The sequence below is a fragment of the Drosophila mauritiana genome, chromosome 3L (assembly GCF_004382145.1).
Source record: "Drosophila mauritiana strain mau12 chromosome 3L, ASM438214v1, whole genome shotgun sequence".
In the NCBI taxonomy this organism is placed as follows: domain Eukaryota; kingdom Metazoa; phylum Arthropoda; class Insecta; order Diptera; family Drosophilidae; genus Drosophila; species Drosophila mauritiana.
The window spans coordinates 5,413,647-5,430,480 of NC_046669.1; the positions used below are offsets into that span (position 1 = coordinate 5,413,647).

General features: G+C 41.9%; 2 protein-coding genes across 4 annotated transcripts; one reads left to right on the forward strand and one right to left on the reverse strand.

The window, feature by feature from the left end:
• The first annotated feature begins 175 nt into the window (after positions 1-175).
• LOC117139509 (bladder cancer-associated protein) lies at positions 176-1,558 on the forward strand. Its single transcript, XM_033301865.1, has 2 exons — positions 176-317; positions 473-1,558. Exon 2 carries the CDS (start codon positions 564-566, stop codon positions 801-803), a length of 240 nt encoding a protein of 79 aa, XP_033157756.1. The 5' UTR covers positions 176-317; positions 473-563; the 3' UTR covers positions 804-1,558.
• A 490-nt stretch (positions 1,559-2,048) lies between these two features.
• LOC117139510 (probable E3 ubiquitin-protein ligase bre1) lies at positions 2,049-12,201 on the reverse strand. Of its 3 annotated transcripts, XM_033301867.1 has the most exons (7): positions 11,998-12,201; positions 11,691-11,794; positions 9,741-9,767; positions 8,436-8,633; positions 4,042-4,286; positions 2,662-3,926; positions 2,049-2,532 (listed from the first exon to the last, which is right to left on the reverse strand). In XM_033301867.1, exons 2-7 carry the CDS (start codon positions 11,784-11,786, stop codon positions 2,510-2,512), a joined length of 1,854 nt encoding a protein of 617 aa, XP_033157758.1. In that variant the 5' UTR covers positions 11,787-11,794; positions 11,998-12,201; the 3' UTR covers positions 2,049-2,509. The 3 variants fall into 3 exon arrangements, with proteins under 3 accessions (XP_033157758.1, XP_033157759.1, XP_033157757.1); XM_033301868.1 differs by lacking the exon at positions 9,741-9,767; XM_033301866.1 differs by lacking the exons at positions 11,691-11,794; positions 11,998-12,201 and having other exon boundaries at positions 9,741-9,902.
• Positions 12,202-16,834: the final 4,633 nt, after the last annotated feature.

The window sequence follows — 16,834 nt, forward strand, 5'->3', positions numbered from 1 at the left end:
AATTTTATTTCAACTACTTTTGTTTGCATTTGTTTAATAAACAATTTCTGAAAATGTATAATTATTTTTTAAAGAAAGAAATTAGAATTCAAATTTAGGCGGTAGTTTGTGGTTCCGCGGAACCACCAGTTCCAACATATTGGTATCGGGCAAATGGTCACTCTGCCCCTCAGAGCCACAAAGGCTTATCGATAGGGCCCGATAGGCCCAGACAAGTAAATTTTGGTAAATATGTGATGATTTAAAACGACGCACAACAAACGAGAACCTAAACGACCCAAAAACCGAGAGGTCAGCGCCAGGAGGCCCAATCGGAGGTAATCCCGCAGAGCAACGACCCGTCCCAGAGCTGGGACAACAGATCCGCGTTCTGGTGACGTTTGTGGTCTTTGCCCAGGACTACGAATGATAGTAATTATAGAACAATTAAGACTAACCTCGACCCCCCGGGGGCATCCTGGGACACTTGCAGGCCGCGCGGAAGACCACGTCAACGCACACGCAAATAGATCCCAAGCAGAAACAGCAAGAACAACACACCCACCCACCCAACCGCACACAGAATGTATTGCCTACAATGCCTGCTGCCCGTACTACTGATACCGAAACCCACGAATCCGGCCCTGATGGAAACGCACGTGATGTTCATAGTCCTCTACCTGGTCGGATTCTTCCTGGAGCGAAAGCCCTGCACCATCTGCAGCCTCGTATTCCTCACAGCCGTATCCCTGATATGCTACAGCGGCGTCGGGAACTGCATATTTTGGGGAAACTGCGAGGGCCATCTATGTGAGAATGGCTAGAGGGTCAGCAGGGCCGCTTATCTTTCACTCCCAAGCAAAGGAACCCCCCGTAGTCATAGTCAACGAAGATAAAGTGCTAATAATAACTACCTTTTTACGGAATTACGTTCGCGTTGTTACAGCTTTACATCCTAGAAGATCGGAGAAGTCTGAGGAGCAGGCGGAGATAAGGGATTAGGGATAGCTTGACTAAGTCGGTGAAATCAAGTGATCAGTGATACAAGTGATGAGTGAGTCCGACCAGGAACAAAGATTGTGTGTCTAGTATACCCATTGCATTATTTCCAGCCCCTATATGTTACCTTCATAATTCTCTTGGTTATGAAATGTAATTGTATTCAAGCGTTTTTTGTTTTGTTTTTAAAGCTTAGACGAATTTAGTTTATATGAAGAAAGCGCTACATAAACGTATTGTACATCACCCCACCCAAAAGCCCTACCCTTAAAATCAAAAATAACCCCTATCCACCCCACTTGTCAATGCAACTTACGATTAGTCATATATGTTATATATATATAAATACATTATACAAAACGTAATTGTAAAGAAAACTAAGGCAAACCACACATTCACTGCGCATCCTTGCTGAGTTGCTGAGCCAATGGAAGCTGCTGACATCGGTTGTAATTACCCTGTCGTGTGCACGTGCAAAACCTGTATATACAAACAAGCATATAACTTACACCGATCGAAAAAATATACATTATATACATAAACTGTAAACGAGAGACAAGCACAAATATGTAAAAATGAGTAAGAGGCGGGCGATTATAACTTATACAAATAATATTGTTCGATTTTTGCGAATTTGTATGATTTGAGCGGTATCCAAAAACGGAAAGTGTGGTAGATATAATGAAATAAAATTTAAATAATGGTAAACTTCTGCAATAGCTTGTTTAAATATTTGTATAGTTGCGGGAACTGTTACTTCGAAATCGGATTTTTTAATATTCAAATAGAACCTATTCTCCTGGAATTTACATATATATATATATGTATTTATTCCAATATCCCACAGCCAAATTAAGTACTCATTTTATTTGATTTCCAATTATCCACAATTTTATTCGCTTCAAAATGTGAGTGTATATAGTATATATGTTCATATATAATGTACAAATTTCTCTTCGCTGTCGTTGGTTTTGGAATTTGATTATATCAAGATCAGATCAGCTTCATCTTCGTTCTTAATTTACTAACAACTACACAAGACAATTAATTAATTAAAAATACGATAATAATTTATGTACAAAAATTTCCATCGGATTTATTTGTGTGTATTTGTGAAAAACAAAACTGTAGACAATTCAAAAAACTGAAAGAAAAATACTTGGAAAACTTTCACAATTTTCTTTTTCACAGGCGATTGTGTTCCGTGTTCTAGTTGTTGTTGTTGTTGGTTGGAATGTTATACACGCATTAATATAAAATATACAAAAATGATATATAGAGAATACGTTTTTTGAAGAAGGCCAAATATGGTAGAAAGGCATGTTTAAAACTTGTTGATTAGTTTTGGTTTTTACTTTTTCTTTTTAAGCTGCTTTAATTACAAAACAAATCGAGACGATTCGGTTACAATCTTAGATTCTTCGGGTTTAGTTGGGTACATGATGACTCCTTCTCATAGTTCCTCGCGGTCTACACCCTCGTCGAGATTCGATTCGCACAGCAGCAATCACAGGCGTGGTCTTCTTGTTACTTAAACGGAACGAGGCTGGACGACTGCAAGTGCAAATTATTTTTATTTAGAAATGCTGATTTCTAGATATTCTAAATATAAAATACACCATCCCATCCTCATGATCCTCAGATCCCATCCCCATGTTAATAAAAGTGTAAAGATCTACTCACAGTGAGGTCGCTGGGACTCTTCGGGGGCAGCAGCTCCTCCCTCCATGGCCTGCATCATGGGCACCGGGATGCGGACGGGCTGGGCCAGACTGCGTCCGTAGACCATGCGACCAAAGGGCAGTTGCTGTGGCTGGTCGGGCATCGGCGGGGTCATGGTGTCACGGGGCTGCTCAGGCAGGGGCTGCAGGATCAAACGCTGGATGCGCATCTGGGGCACCTGCTGCTGCTGCTGCTCCTGTCGCTCCTGGCTGACTTCCTGGTGCTGTTCCTCCGGCTGCTGCTGCTCGGGCTGGACGGTCTGCTGCTGCTGCTGCTGGGGCACCGTGGTCTGGGCCTCGGTGGTGGCCTGCTCGGCGGAGCTGGAGACGTCTTCGTCGCTACCCTCGCTGGATTCCGCACCCTCCTCGGCGGCCAGACGACGCAGCTCGTCGGTGATGCGATCCTCAGCCATGCGCTGGATGTTCCTCAGATCCTCGGCGGTGATGCCAACGCGCTGCAGGGCCATTCCGAAGGGCATGGGCTGGATCTGAATCTGGGGGATCTCACGCTGCTCCTGGCGCTGCTGCATCTCATGACGCTGCTGCATCTCCTGGCGCTGCTGCATCTCATGACGCTGCTGCATCTCCTGACGCTGCTGCATCTCCTGGCGTTGCTGCATCTCCTGACGCTGCTGCTGGGCGGGAATCTGGACGGGCACATCGTCGGCCACATGGATCTCACGGAAGGGGATCTGCTGCATGTGAATGCGCACGGTCTGGACCTTGGGCATCTGCATCTCCTCGGAGGACTCCATGCGAGGAGCCTGCATCACCTGTGGTGGCATGGGAGGACGCATGGGCAGGTGCTGGAACGGAGGTGGCAGCTGCCGGATGATGATGGGTCCCTGCTGTTGCTGCTGGGGCAATTGCTGTTGCATCTGCATGGCTGGCGGCATCATCCTCTGGGGCATATGGGTCAGCGGCATCTGGTCGGGAATGCGACCGAAGGGAATGGGCACTCGCTGGAAGGGAATGAACATGGGCCTCAGCGGCTCGGCATCCTCGTCGGAGTCCTCCTCCTCCTGCTCCCGCTGGCGCTTGGCCTCCTTCTCCTCCTTGTCCTTGTCGTCGCCGCCGTCGCAGAAGATCGAGATCCGCTCGCCGGTGATGCGTGCCTTCTTGGGATCCGTGGTCAGGTTGACTCCGAAGGGCAGGGCCACCGTCTTCGAGGGCGAGTCGACAATCTCCTCGGCGTGCTTGCGCTCCACCACACAGTTCATGCGGGATCTGTCGGGAATAAGAAATTTGATAGGGATAAGGATTGGCATTAGAAATTAATGGTATTTGCAATAGAAGTTTTATATTTTTAGTTGAACTATTTTACAATCTTTTCGATGCTTACTTCTTGTTGTTGCGCAGAATGGCGGCAGCCAGGTCACTCAAGTCCAGCTCGAGTGGCATCTTGCCGGGGAACTTCTGCAGCTCATCGGTTTCATCGCTGTCGGAGTAGGAGTTGTCCTTGTCGGGGTGCTCCTCGACATCCTGGGTGGCTTCAGTCTTGCGACTTTCCGGCTCCAGGCTCTGCAGCTCGGAGTCATCGGCAGATCCAGCAGCTCCTCCCAGCAGGGGTTCAGCACGGGGAAGTTCCTGAAAATAAGAAAATACATGGTTTACCTATCTGGTAATATTGTAAAGTATATTATATATTGTTATTTGTTTACGTCATTCCCCCCTAACCAAACATATTTAACCGACCCCAATTTTCGGTCTTAGATCATGTTGCGTGATTTTGTTTCCCCCAATTTTCCAACGTTTTGTCGTAAAATTGACAAAGTTGTTTTCTTTGGGCCCTCAACTGAAACTGAGTGTCTGCTTTGCAGTTGCTTTTCGTTATTTTCTTGACTAGTTTGTATTTTTTTTCTCTTTTTTTGAGCCAAGTTTCTTGCCAGCTCTTCGTGCGCGAAACAATGAGGGGCAGAGACCCCCGGTGGCAGTCATCGCAGTCAATTGCCCGGCGGAGATGTGACCCCAACCTACATACGACCGAAACCAAAAGTAAAATGCCATCGGAGTAAAATGCTCGTTGTAGCCGCGGCTCGAGAAGTCCAAACAAAACAGCGAACCAGCCACGAAATTACATAATCGCACGATCGCACACAGCCAAACAAATGGCTATATCTGCGTTTTGCGGCCGAGTGGATCGTGGCTAAGCAGAATTCATGCCCGGCCACAATGGGCACAGAAGTAAACAAACGAAAAATAAATTTAAATTATATGACTCTCTCATTAATGGCCAGCCACGAACGAGGGGGAGTTGGGCGGACTCAAAGCGGGATGGAGGTGATGTGGATAATGTTTTATACATATATCCGGTTCGGATGGATGGATGGCTTATTTTGCAGGTCACCCAGTGTACTTGACAAAAGAGGTTGACATTGAACTGAGTCGAGTTCTCTTCGCATTTCCTCTAAATGATTGAGATATATATTTGGTTTTGAAGATGCTCTAATCATTAGTTAAGCAGGAAGTCTGCACTTTTTAGAGATGGAACCGATCTGGGAATGCCTGGAATTCATTTCTTGACAAAAACTTTCCTATCTTTGAATTTTATAAAATTTCCATTTCTCAGAAAAGCCGCAGATCGTCAACAAAAACCAGTCCGTATGCAAAATGGACCAAAAGTGAGTCAATCTTGAGTCATGTGCTCCCAGGCCAGGTGACACACAATCCGTAAATTTCACTTTAAAATCATATGTGTAAGAGAAAAACAGCAAATTGGGTGGAAAATAAAAAAATACGAGCTGAAATCGAAACCAAGCCCAACCAGTTCAGCAAACAAGTTCGCTCGATTTGATTGTTTGTTTTTCGCATTCGTAGTTGAATTTCAAGGCCAGTCGCGTCTGGAGATAAGATCTATTATAATACAAAGAGAACATTTGTCTGCTTCTAATTTGCCTTTGCTTATTGGGCGGGACATGTGGGGAATCGCGTCGCATTAAGATGACAATTAAATGATTACAAATTGAATGCTCCGTGCAATTAAAATGACTGACAGCCCTCCGAAGTCGGACGGTAGGCATTTAATTTGCAAAACTTTTATTTATAGCCCGAGTGAGTGACGTGCGTCAGTCGCCGCCGGCTGCAATTGTCATTCTAGAGGCGGCTCATGGCAATTTCTTTAGGGAAATCATCCATAAAAAAAATCCATTTGCGCTTAGCCAGCATAATAAGTTTTTCTTCTGCCCGTCGCTTGGTTGTCCAAGTGCCAAGCGATTTTGCACAACAGCAGATAAATAACAGTTACCTATATGCTGGCTGCCTGTCTGCCAGTATGTCGGTACATTACATAATCGTCAGGCCAAAAAGCATTTGCTTTGTCCCCAAAAAAAATCACACACACACAAGAGCAGAAACAAAGTGCGAGAGGCAAGCGGAGAAAAACGAAAGACTCAAGCGCGCAACTCGCCTTAAATGGCAAACAGTCAACGGCAATGGCCAAAACCACAATGGAAGCCCGGTCTTTGGTCTTTGGTCTGCTGATGGCTTTTTGCTGGATGCTTGGGATGTTTGCCCGAAAGGTTGTTCGGTTGCTTATTTTTATTTTTTTGGCTTTCGGTCGGTACCAAGCGGCGCCAGCCGGCAAAAGAAGACAAATACAGCAGAAAACACTGAAATGACAGCAAAATTGCATTATGGAACGGCTGTTGCAAGCGATGGCCACGTGAGAAGATCTTCATCAGCCGGAGATATCAACGTTGGAAACGAAGGTGTATGAAATCGCATTTGAGAGGCGGAGGATTTATTAACTTCATTTGGATTCTGGGAAATAACCATTAAGAGGGAGAGGCTTTTAGGCTGCAAGTGCATTGACATCATTTCGAACTCTTAAGGAGCCAAAGTGATACTTAAAAAAACCAAACCTCTTTAATGCAAAAGATTCATTTGTCTAACGACTGATTAGATTCATCGCTTATTACCTACACTTAAAATCAATCTACAGCTATTTTTTAGTTACTGTTTCGTAATTATTGAAATTGTTATTAGGCTAATATTTAAAATCATTTGCTTATCGATGTCGTTAGCCTTGAGTCTCTAATAAAGTAAATTTGAATTCGATTTTCAATTACAGAGCACTTTAAACAATGGTTCATTACGATGGCCGTTATTGGCAGCTTTCACTCTTATCCATTAACTTGCCGCACAATCAAATTAATTGGGATCATATGCTGCAGTAATGAGGCTTTATAAAAAGGCGTAGTTTTCAGAGGGTTTGCCTCTTTTTGGTTGATCACATAACAATTGCATTCATTGCATGGAGTAAAAATCACTTTCACGATTTTCCGACCATCTCTACTGCCAGCTGCTCTTTCAGCTGATGATCTCTGGCATTTTGGATGCCCCAGCAGCAACAGCAGCAGCAGCAGCAGCAGCAACAGCCGCAGCAGCAACAATTGCTGCGCCCACGCCCGCTTCAGTGGATTTTTGTTGTATCTTTTTGTATGTGGCTTGCAACATGTTTTGTTACTACCGAATGCTGCTTTCACTTCGTCTGGCATTTGATTCGCAATTGTTTGCTCTCTGGTTATTATGTCGCAAGCTCCGGGCTGCGAGCTCCAAATGCGAACTCCACCATTTTGGTGTCCACTTAAGCGTCAAATTATGGGAATTTCGCTTGATTGAATTTATCGTTGCATTCGCTGGATTCGTTTGTTCGCTCATTCGTTTACATAAGCCATCTGCACAGCGGGTTGAATAACCTGATCAGAGCACTATATGTATATGTATGCTATGTGCATAATTTGTTTCATTTTGCACTTTCCATATCGGCTAATTGAATATTGATGACACGAATGCAAATGATTGGACCGCCAGTCATTAACTTTGAATTACGCGCCTTGCCCACTCATCCAATCATCAATCAGCTATTTTATATCCATAGTCCTAACTATAAAGTTGTTACTTTTTTTCATAACTGTCATTTGATTATGGTTACATGCGTGAAATTTCTCAAGGAAGCATACAATTGAACTTTTTTTTTGTTTTTTGCTGTTATGTACATGTGAGTATGCGAAATTGCTTTGGAGCTAGGTGCTTATTCAATCACTTTTGATTGAATTGGCAGTTATGTGGCAAGATTTTTGTATAAGTATAATGACTAGGAAACGTTTAGATTTACTGCAAATCGATATTTCCCAATAAATTTCCAAAGTGATAGTGATTTACAGACAAAAGTAATTTACTTTCCACTCAGACATGTCTATCTTGTGATTGGTTTTATAATTATATGAATATATAGCAACTGATTTATTTACTTTACAGTTAATACACATTCAGCTGTTTCCTTTTGGCTTCAAATTAAATTTCTACCCAATGATCTTATTACGATTTTAGCTAATATATCTAACATGTGAATATCACATTTCGTGATATACAGTGCCTGTCGAAAGTCTGCGCTCCCATGGAACTAATAGCGCGTGCAGTCAACAACATTTTGAGGGAAATTACAGCAGGTCCACACGAAGGGGGAACATTTTTCGGCTACCACAGATTATAGCTACGTTTTCCGGTAATTATATTTAATTTTGCTTAATATTCGAAGTTTTTTTTTCGGGAGTCCGACTTCAGTCCGTAGCGTGTGCAGTCGAACGATGCGAGCCATTATTAGCCAACTCTATAATTTCTCAAATTCAGAGCCCCATAGAGCACGATACTAATCTGCCATGGCAACGGACCATTGAAGCACAACGGATTGTACGGATTGGCATATCGGTTGGAATACATATATCGCGGACTCACCTTGCCCACCTGCTGCAGAGTCTCGAGCATTAGCTCCTTCTCCAGCACCGAGTCGAGGGCCTGGACCTGATCGCAGGAGGCCTTGGCCTGCAGATAGGAGGAGGCCAGGATGAAGGATCCCAGGATGAAGGCTGACACGATGATGGTGAAGGCGGTGATCTTGGCGATCTTCACCGAATTCGCCTGGCGCTTGTAGGCCTAGAATGGTACAGAAAATAACATTAGCTTTGCGGCTTTGTCAATAAACATAAATATTTAGTTTTTATTTGTGTTTGCAATTCAATATTTCTACGTGCTCATTTGCCTATGACCTCTCTGTGTTTCGGTTTTTTTTGTTGGGGGTCAGGTAAAAGCGACGACCTTACTCCACAAAATACACCTCAGCATGGTCAAGCGCGTTTTTCGCTTCAAAACGTTGAAGTTTTGGGAGAATTTCAAAGAAGTGCTGGGTGCATAATGATTTTTTGTGAGTGATAATAACTTATTTACATAAAATGTATAGGGGTTACTTCAGTTGCGACTGTTTTAGGATGGGGCATGCAATTTCATTAATATTGTATTATCAATGGGCTCTTAAGTGCTGCTTCCAGGTGACAGAGGTGGCTCGGCATTAATCATTAAAGAGCCGAACAGTCAGCTAAAAAGATGAGACCCAAGGTAATGAACAATAAGTGATTGCTAAAGGCATTTAAGTTTTTGGCAAGTACTTTAATCGAGAAGAAACTGCGCCTTAGATCATCGCAAATATTTGCCTTGCCAGCAGTGGGAAGCCGTGACCAATGTGCACAACAAATGCTTGCCGCTTAAGGTGCAAAAATTTACAAGTGGATGCAAAAAGCCGCCGCATAGGGAGTATCCACAAAAAAGTTAGGCCAGCCAAACGAATTCCGCATTTGATGATTTTGGTTGCGCAACAGGAAACCCTCCGCAAAATTGAGGAAGTGGCAAGCCCAAGAGAAAAGACAGTGAAGACGCCGAGTCTCAGGTGTGGGTGCAGTCAGGTGAGGCGGCTTTTTCTCGGTTATATCTATATCTTTTTTTCGAAATGTGCAATGTTTTTTGTTAACACCTCTACGTGCGTGGCTGGCGTGGCCCCAAAATGCAGTTGCGAAAGTGAATTGTGAGTGAGTGAGTGATCATCATCATCATCAACACCAGGCAAAGTGAAGTGGAAGTGAATGGCTCGCCTGGCACTCTATTTTACTCTACTCTACTCTACTTGATGAGGTTTTAATTTTTTTGCGTTTTGTGTTTTTAACTTTTTTGTGAAGATTTTCGTGCAGACAAAAGACTTGAGCGACAAACCTGATGATTAAAGTTAAAAAATCCCATCTGTGGTTGGTTTTGAGTGTTTGGTTCGTTTTTTGTGTGGTGGCGAGTGCGGGGGAATAGAGAAAATTTCATATTGTCAATCACGGTTTCGGGAATGGTTTGGGTTTCGGTTTTTTGCATTCACATTTTTCAGCCAAACCAAAGAAAAACGATTTTTGTGGTTTTTGTTTCAAGTGTTGTGCACACACAAACGCACACACATTGCAAGGGAAATGTACATAAAAACAAGAAAAGACAAAAAGTTAATGAGATTGTACTGCAGTTGTGTGTGGGGTCGCTTAATAATACTTGAGGTGAAAACCTAACACATTTGGCCCAAAGGTAAACAAATACTGCACAACAGGGAAAGCTCTTGGCCAAGGGTCGATTGTGAAGGCTAAGACAGAGCTATTGACGTATTAAGTAACTCATTGATTGATGGACTCTGTAATGGGAAAGGTTATGCTATTGCCTCTATAAACGGTATCAAGTCATTGAAAGTTATGGTTGTTATGCTCACTGTCCATTAATAGAACATAATAAAGATAATTCTAGTTCACTTTTTGCATTCAGTACATATTAATGATAATTACTTTACAGATTTCAACAGCACTGGGAATTATCCCTAATGGTTTTCCTAATGGCTTGGTCTGCAGCCATTAAGCGATTAAAAATTCAACAAAAACAGGTAATTATACAAATACATTATTTTCATTTTCCATAAACGGAGTATCTTTTAGCTGTTTTTTATTTCCACTAACTGGTGTCTATATCTTTTAAATCGAATACTTGTACGTCAGCCAATCAGGTTTGCCGCTTTTTTGCATTGGGTCAGTGGTAGTGTGCACTGGAATCGAGCCTGTTAGATAACTTTTTGCTTTCACTGTACCGCTTGCAAGGCGATAATAATGATGGGAGGGGAAAACCCTCGCGTGAATGGAACCGCACAAATCATTTATGGCTGATGCGGATGCTGACTGTTGAATGCCAAATGCAAAATGTACGGTGCAATTTATGCAAATTTGTATTTCAATTCAGCCCACACAACAACACCACTGCGCCCTGGGATCTAATAGTTATATTTTTATATACGTATGCTTATAAATATGGTGTATGGAATGGTTGGGAAAACAAGTTGAACAAGTCAAAGTACTCGGCGGTGGCGCAGGCTATATAGATATGGTATTTGTTTTGGCTTTGCGTTATTAGCGTGTCGTGACTGTGGCATTAGAGCTCTTCGCGATTCGGATTGCGGCGGATTTCTATTTGTCCAACCATATCGGATACAGAGATCCATTCACACCTTGCCGAGAAAGAAGTATGTATGCAGGTAGGTACGGGTGTATCTTGTATCTTGCAGATACGAACGTTGCTGTGGACTATTTCAGGGAAATGTCAAGCCGCAGACAATTGTCGAAGCCGATCACGTTGCATGCGATTCCCTCTCGACTGTCAGACAGTAATAATTTTTGAAATTGCACATTAATGGCGGGGCATTTGCAAATTGCTTATGCAGCATGCAGTGCAGGCTGATTTGGTGAAAATGCAGCTCACGTTTGCAGCTACTTGCAGAAAAGGTCCGCATTGCGCATACGCTCTGTGGTCCGTCGGCGGATGCAATAAGTCAAAGGGTGACCCTGGCATTTTCTAACCCACTTGGCCGCCAACCGACCAATCAACGCTCAAGGGGTCAGTTGAACTGAAAAGCTCAGTTCAGCGCACACTAGATGTTGATCAAAAAATTAAATGATCATTTAAATTAGCTTAATAAACAAGTACATTCTACGCAGAAATACTAATCGATTAATCTCACTAATCTCTCTACATTGCATTTATTTTTTCGGTGCAAAACCATCATTAGCGCAAATCGTATGTATCTGGCTGTCGTCATTAGTTTTGCCACTTGTCACACCCAAAGGGAGGTCGAGGCTTCACTGTACTCACCGGTGGCGGTTCGCTGGCGGTGCTGTAGACCTCGCTAGCCGCATAGTCGGGCTTCATTTGCACGGTAGCCATCGAGACGGTATCCTTCTCGGTCATCTATAGCACTACAAAATATGGGGAACAATCGGTTAACTCTCGGCTACTCGAAGTCCTGCCATGTAAAATCCAAGCAAGGATAATTAATAATTGTGGGCAATAACAGTTCGTATTGTAGTTGGGAAGACACAATTTTCTACACTTTCTTTTATCACTTTTCACTTGCTACAGTTTTAATTCGCAGCGTCTGGCATTAGTATCCTTCACTTACGTAGAGGATTTTCCAAAAATTCGACAAAAAGTAAGAGGAATTTCGTTGTACGATTTATTATTCAGCGGTCTTGTTGGATTTTTAAAAAAGTTGCCTGACCAACTTTTCAGCAGGGAGACTTTGGGCCTCTGGAAACTTTGGATTACTACGTCTTTGTTGTACGACTGCCACTCGCCGTCTGAAGCCACAAACGCGTTTCGTTTCAGATTTGTCTACCAGATTTAAAACTTTTTTCACTCGGCGACTGCGACGCCGACTGCGGCAGAGCGGTCACTCACACACACACACACGAGTAAGCTGAAGTAGACAGAGACAGCTGCACGATCGGCACGAAGCTAAAAAAACGAACGAAAAACAAAAGTTAAGCTTAAAAACACAACAAAAAAGATCAACAATAACACACTCAAGCGGCCTGGCTGGCTTACTCACACACTGACACTTTATCCATGGGATACAGTAGGCACTCAAGTTATTGTTTATTACTAAGGTAAAATATATAACTATTAGTATATACACAAAATATTATATATAAAAGTATATATATTTTATATAAATAACACATTGCCTTTCATTCAATTTGAAAAAGTACGAAATCCATTTAGTCGAGTGATTACTGTTTGTATTCAAGCCGAGCTTAGGCATAGAAAAAGCTTTCGGCTGCTTTGGACCCTACAATTGAGCTACACACGTGATTGTGCGTTGACGCTGAGCAATTAGCCGAATGCGAATTAAATTGAATTTAAAAATAAAATCATATCAAATGATATAATTGCTTGTGTACACACACACTATTTATAGGGCCTTTTGTTGGCTGGCCACTTTTCTAGCCAAACGATTCGCAACGCATTCCATCAATTAGAAGCAGCTAATGCGGTTTAGAAGCAGAACCATTTAGGTGAGCCAAATGCGAAGCCAGCGATATGCCGCGCCGATATGTAGGGTATACATATGTACATATGAAAAAAGCTCTCGCGACACACTAAAAATTAAAGGTACTCGCACAACTCCGCCAACACAATCGCATACATACATACATAAATTAACAACCAGAGTAGACCTCGTATAACTTGCTCCCGACTCAAAAGTGGTTGGCTGCAGCTCGTTTGTTGTTGCACCACCACTTCGAGTTGCTTACGAAAAAAAAACACTAGGTTTCTGTAGTATTTCTATATTTCAGTATTTCTGTACTTTTTGTAATTTTTCCATTGTGATTGTAGCTGGCCAAAGCGTTGCACTTGCCCCAACACAGATGCAGAATGTATTTGCTGGCGACTACATACTCATCTTGATTGCCACCGAACAGCTGCGCCGCCTGCTGTTTGCTTAGATTACTTCCATTATTTTGAAAAATTCTGGGAATTGCTTTTAATATTAATAATAATAAGAAACTTGATAAGATGCTGGCTGTGCTGACTATCGAACCAGTGTTCTGAGTCGCGTATTGCTCATACGCCATGTTGGCCAGAAACCAGTTTTCTTCGCTTTTTTCGAGTCGCTCGATTTTGTTTTGATTTTTCCCTCCTCCACGGACTTGTATCATGCTAGATGCTCGTTTATTATCTATTTTCGGTGACCCAACATTGGACCCGCCTCGGGTATTATGTAAGCTGAAGATCTGTCTTTCGACTCTCTTCGTTAATTGCATAATTCCCAGGGTTTATGATTAAAATGTCACAAGCCAACGAACCAACGGGCAACCTACGAAACAAAAGCCACACTTCAGGTTGGTCAAACTCAAGTGATTAGTCAATAAAACGAAGTGGCTTTCTTTGTTTATGTTTATGCAACACGAAAGATGAGAGATGGGGCACAGCATCCCTCTTTCTAATTGGGATCATCCCACCGCTAATCCCATGCCTTTTATTTACCATTTCTTTCTCAGCTGGCTGCCATATTATTAATTATTGTACTATTTAGTTTGTATAATTTGCATAGCACAATGAACAACCAAACTCATTTCACATTGCATCACTGATTGTGCGAGCCAATTGAAAATGTGGTTTGGGGCGGTGAAATAGGTGAGTGACGGTTGGATTACAATAATCCAGATACTTTTACAGCAAGTTGTTGAAATGCTTGACTAACGTGCATTCTAATCAGCTAGGAATTTCCAAGCAGTTGCTTCGATATTTCTTCTGATATTCTACTGAAACTAATGAATTAATAATTAATCGATTGGAATATAAGAAAACCTCAACGATTTGAATATTCCAAGTAGTTCAAGTATAAGTGGAGATCGTAATATAAAATAAATTTATTTTTCTATATACTTCTTAGTTAATATAAGGTTATTTGCAGGGCATCACACTTAAACATTTTACTTATCAAGAAAAATATATATTCAATTATCGCTCTAAGTCAAAACCATCAATACTAGAGCACATTCTTAGATTAGAATTATTAGAAATCTCGACAATAAGAAAGTCACCGATTTTTCATTTATTTTAATAGCTAAGAATATAGTAGCGAATATGAATTCCCCTCAAAGTAAACGAGAATCAGACAGAGATATAGAAAACTATATCTGTGATATTCGATCCAGGTATCGAGCTCTAAAGTTTTACGATCTGGGTTTTTCCCCAACCATAAACACCCATAGTGAATCCGAGTCAAGTGGGAAAAAGGTAGATGCGCTTAGCCCGACTCGCAAATTGGCACCCGGCTTCGGATTTCGGCTCCGTCTCCGGCTGGAACTACTGCGACTTTGATCGCGGAGATCACGGGGAACGGCGAAGCCGGGTGCTACGAGGTACCAGCGGCGAACTGGCACCGTCTTAGGCCTGGGAATTGTGTAAAGTGAATATAGAAAAAAATAAAAACAAAAACTGCAAACGAACTACACAAAAATAAACACACACATAAAACACAAACTAAAAACGAGAAAAATGAATGAAAAAAGCGAATTCAATGCAGGTATCGGACGGATACATGCGAGTATCTCAGAAATACAATGCGCCAGTGCCTAATAACTGGATACAAGTTGATGTTTGAGTGTGTCTATGTGCAAAATAAAATCAAAACAAAACTCGAAAAGCTCATAAATAATAGCCACACAAAAATGAACAACAAAGGTTTTCAGTCGTTAGCGCAGCTCGCCATTTTGACTTGGCTAAAATTAGCTAATAACGATAAAAAATTGTAAACAGAAAACCAAAATAAACCAACAAAGTTATGAGCTTATGAAAAGCAAGCGAAATAAAATATCATGCGGATTTTGATGGACTTGAAAGTACCGAAAATATTACTGCAACGTTATTAGCAACTATCATAACTATCAAATATTTAACTCTAATTCCGTGCTCGCATGTCATTTGGGTGTGATTTTCTCATAAAAAAAAACTAAAAACTCTTACTTATTTATTAGCCCCATTTCTCAAGAAGGTTCCCCGACTAAATTATACCCTTCAGGTGCCACTTCATTTGCCTACCACTTTTCCCCACCCAATTAGTGATGCCGACTTCCTAGACCCGCAGAAAATGGTTTCATCGCATTTGATGCGAGTTGGTCACGGGAGAGTGAACGAGGCAGTAATTACGATTGGATTTCGAATGCTTCAACGATTGCCGCGGGGATTTTGTTTAATTTTTCATACGTGTACTTGCACACATGTACGAGTATATACTGTAGGTGGCTGCCGGAGAAACTGCGTTCTAAGAATCGAGCATCTTGCCCCGCTTTCGTATTGGAACGAACGTGCGACCTGCGATTAGCACCTCATCGCCAGGGGCCCAGTTCATCCGGAGTTACCTGTCCGCAGAGAACTGGCCTGCGACCCCTTCTTTCGCCACTTCGTCCCTGCGGAGATGGGCATGTGATGAAAGCATGCCCAAATAAATTAAGCCAATTTGGACAGGAACAATAGAAGTTTTTTGTATGCCTAGCAGTCCGTAAATTGACAGAGATCTTCATTTGTGCGGTTCGTGTTTTTGCCTCTCGGTTCCTCTAAATCTGCCAATTAGCGACGCTTACAGGTGTGTGTGTGTTTATCTACAAATATATATAATTAACACGAACATAAACGGATATTGTTAGGGTTTTTGGTACACCCTCAAAAAGGGGATATTATTTTGGATGTTTTAGAAGATTCGAATACCATTTATATCTTATAAAATCTTTTTTATGTATGACCAAATACATAGACCAATACATAGCTTTATATATTTTTTATATGAATTATTTTGAATATATTTAAATTCTGATAAGTGGTTAGGTATATCTAGCACTAAATCTCTGCTTTAAAAAGTATAGCCTGCTTTTTGGAACCCAAATGATACTTTTGCCCTAAAACTTTGCATAAATATGATACGTACGATTGAAAGAAATACAATTTATTTCATAATTATATAATTTGCTTATTAGAGTATATAACGCATCGGCTTGATTTGCGCTAGTTCTGCCCCTCACATATCATTTTTGACTTACATCGGCACTCCACTGCAATTATCACATTTTTCGAATGCGGATCCATAAGTTTTCTAGTTCAGCTGCGAATGTCAATGACTCGGCGCTGCTGTAAGCTTTTTGGATTGGAACTGCGCCGGCGTTTACCGCTCTCATTTGTCAACGCCGGCAAACAGCCGCAAGTACAACTAAGTACACACAAAAGTGCCGCCCTCAATGCCCACGGAGCGTTGCTTTTTTTAACGCTTCTCAGGTATGAATTGCCGGCCAGATCACGAAAATAAATAAATAAATATGGAAAAATTAGCTACATTTGTAGCCGCACATATTTGGTTTAAATGCTCATTAAATTGAGTTATGGCAGAGGAGGAAGCTATGCAGTCTGTGGGTGCTGGCTACTTAGGAAAGTGATTTAAGAAAGTTTGGGAAATGGGA

Excerpts from the sequence above, each read along its gene's own strand:
- LOC117139510 (XM_033301866.1), bottom strand. The coding sequence starts at position 9,887 with ATGCAAAAAACCGAAACCCAAACCATTCCCGAAACCGTGATTGACAAT. Across the intron at positions 8,634-9,740 it reads TTTTTAACTTTAATCATCAG|GCCTACAAGCGCCAGGCGAA; the intron begins GTTTGTCGCTCA and ends GTACCATTCTAG. Across the intron at positions 4,287-8,435 it reads CTCTGCAGCAGGTGGGCAAG|GAACTTCCCCGTGCTGAACC; the intron begins GTGAGTCCGCGA and ends TCTTATTTTCAG.
- LOC117139509 (XM_033301865.1), top strand. The coding sequence starts at position 564 with ATGTATTGCCTACAATGCCTGCTGCCCGTACTACTGATACCGAAACCC.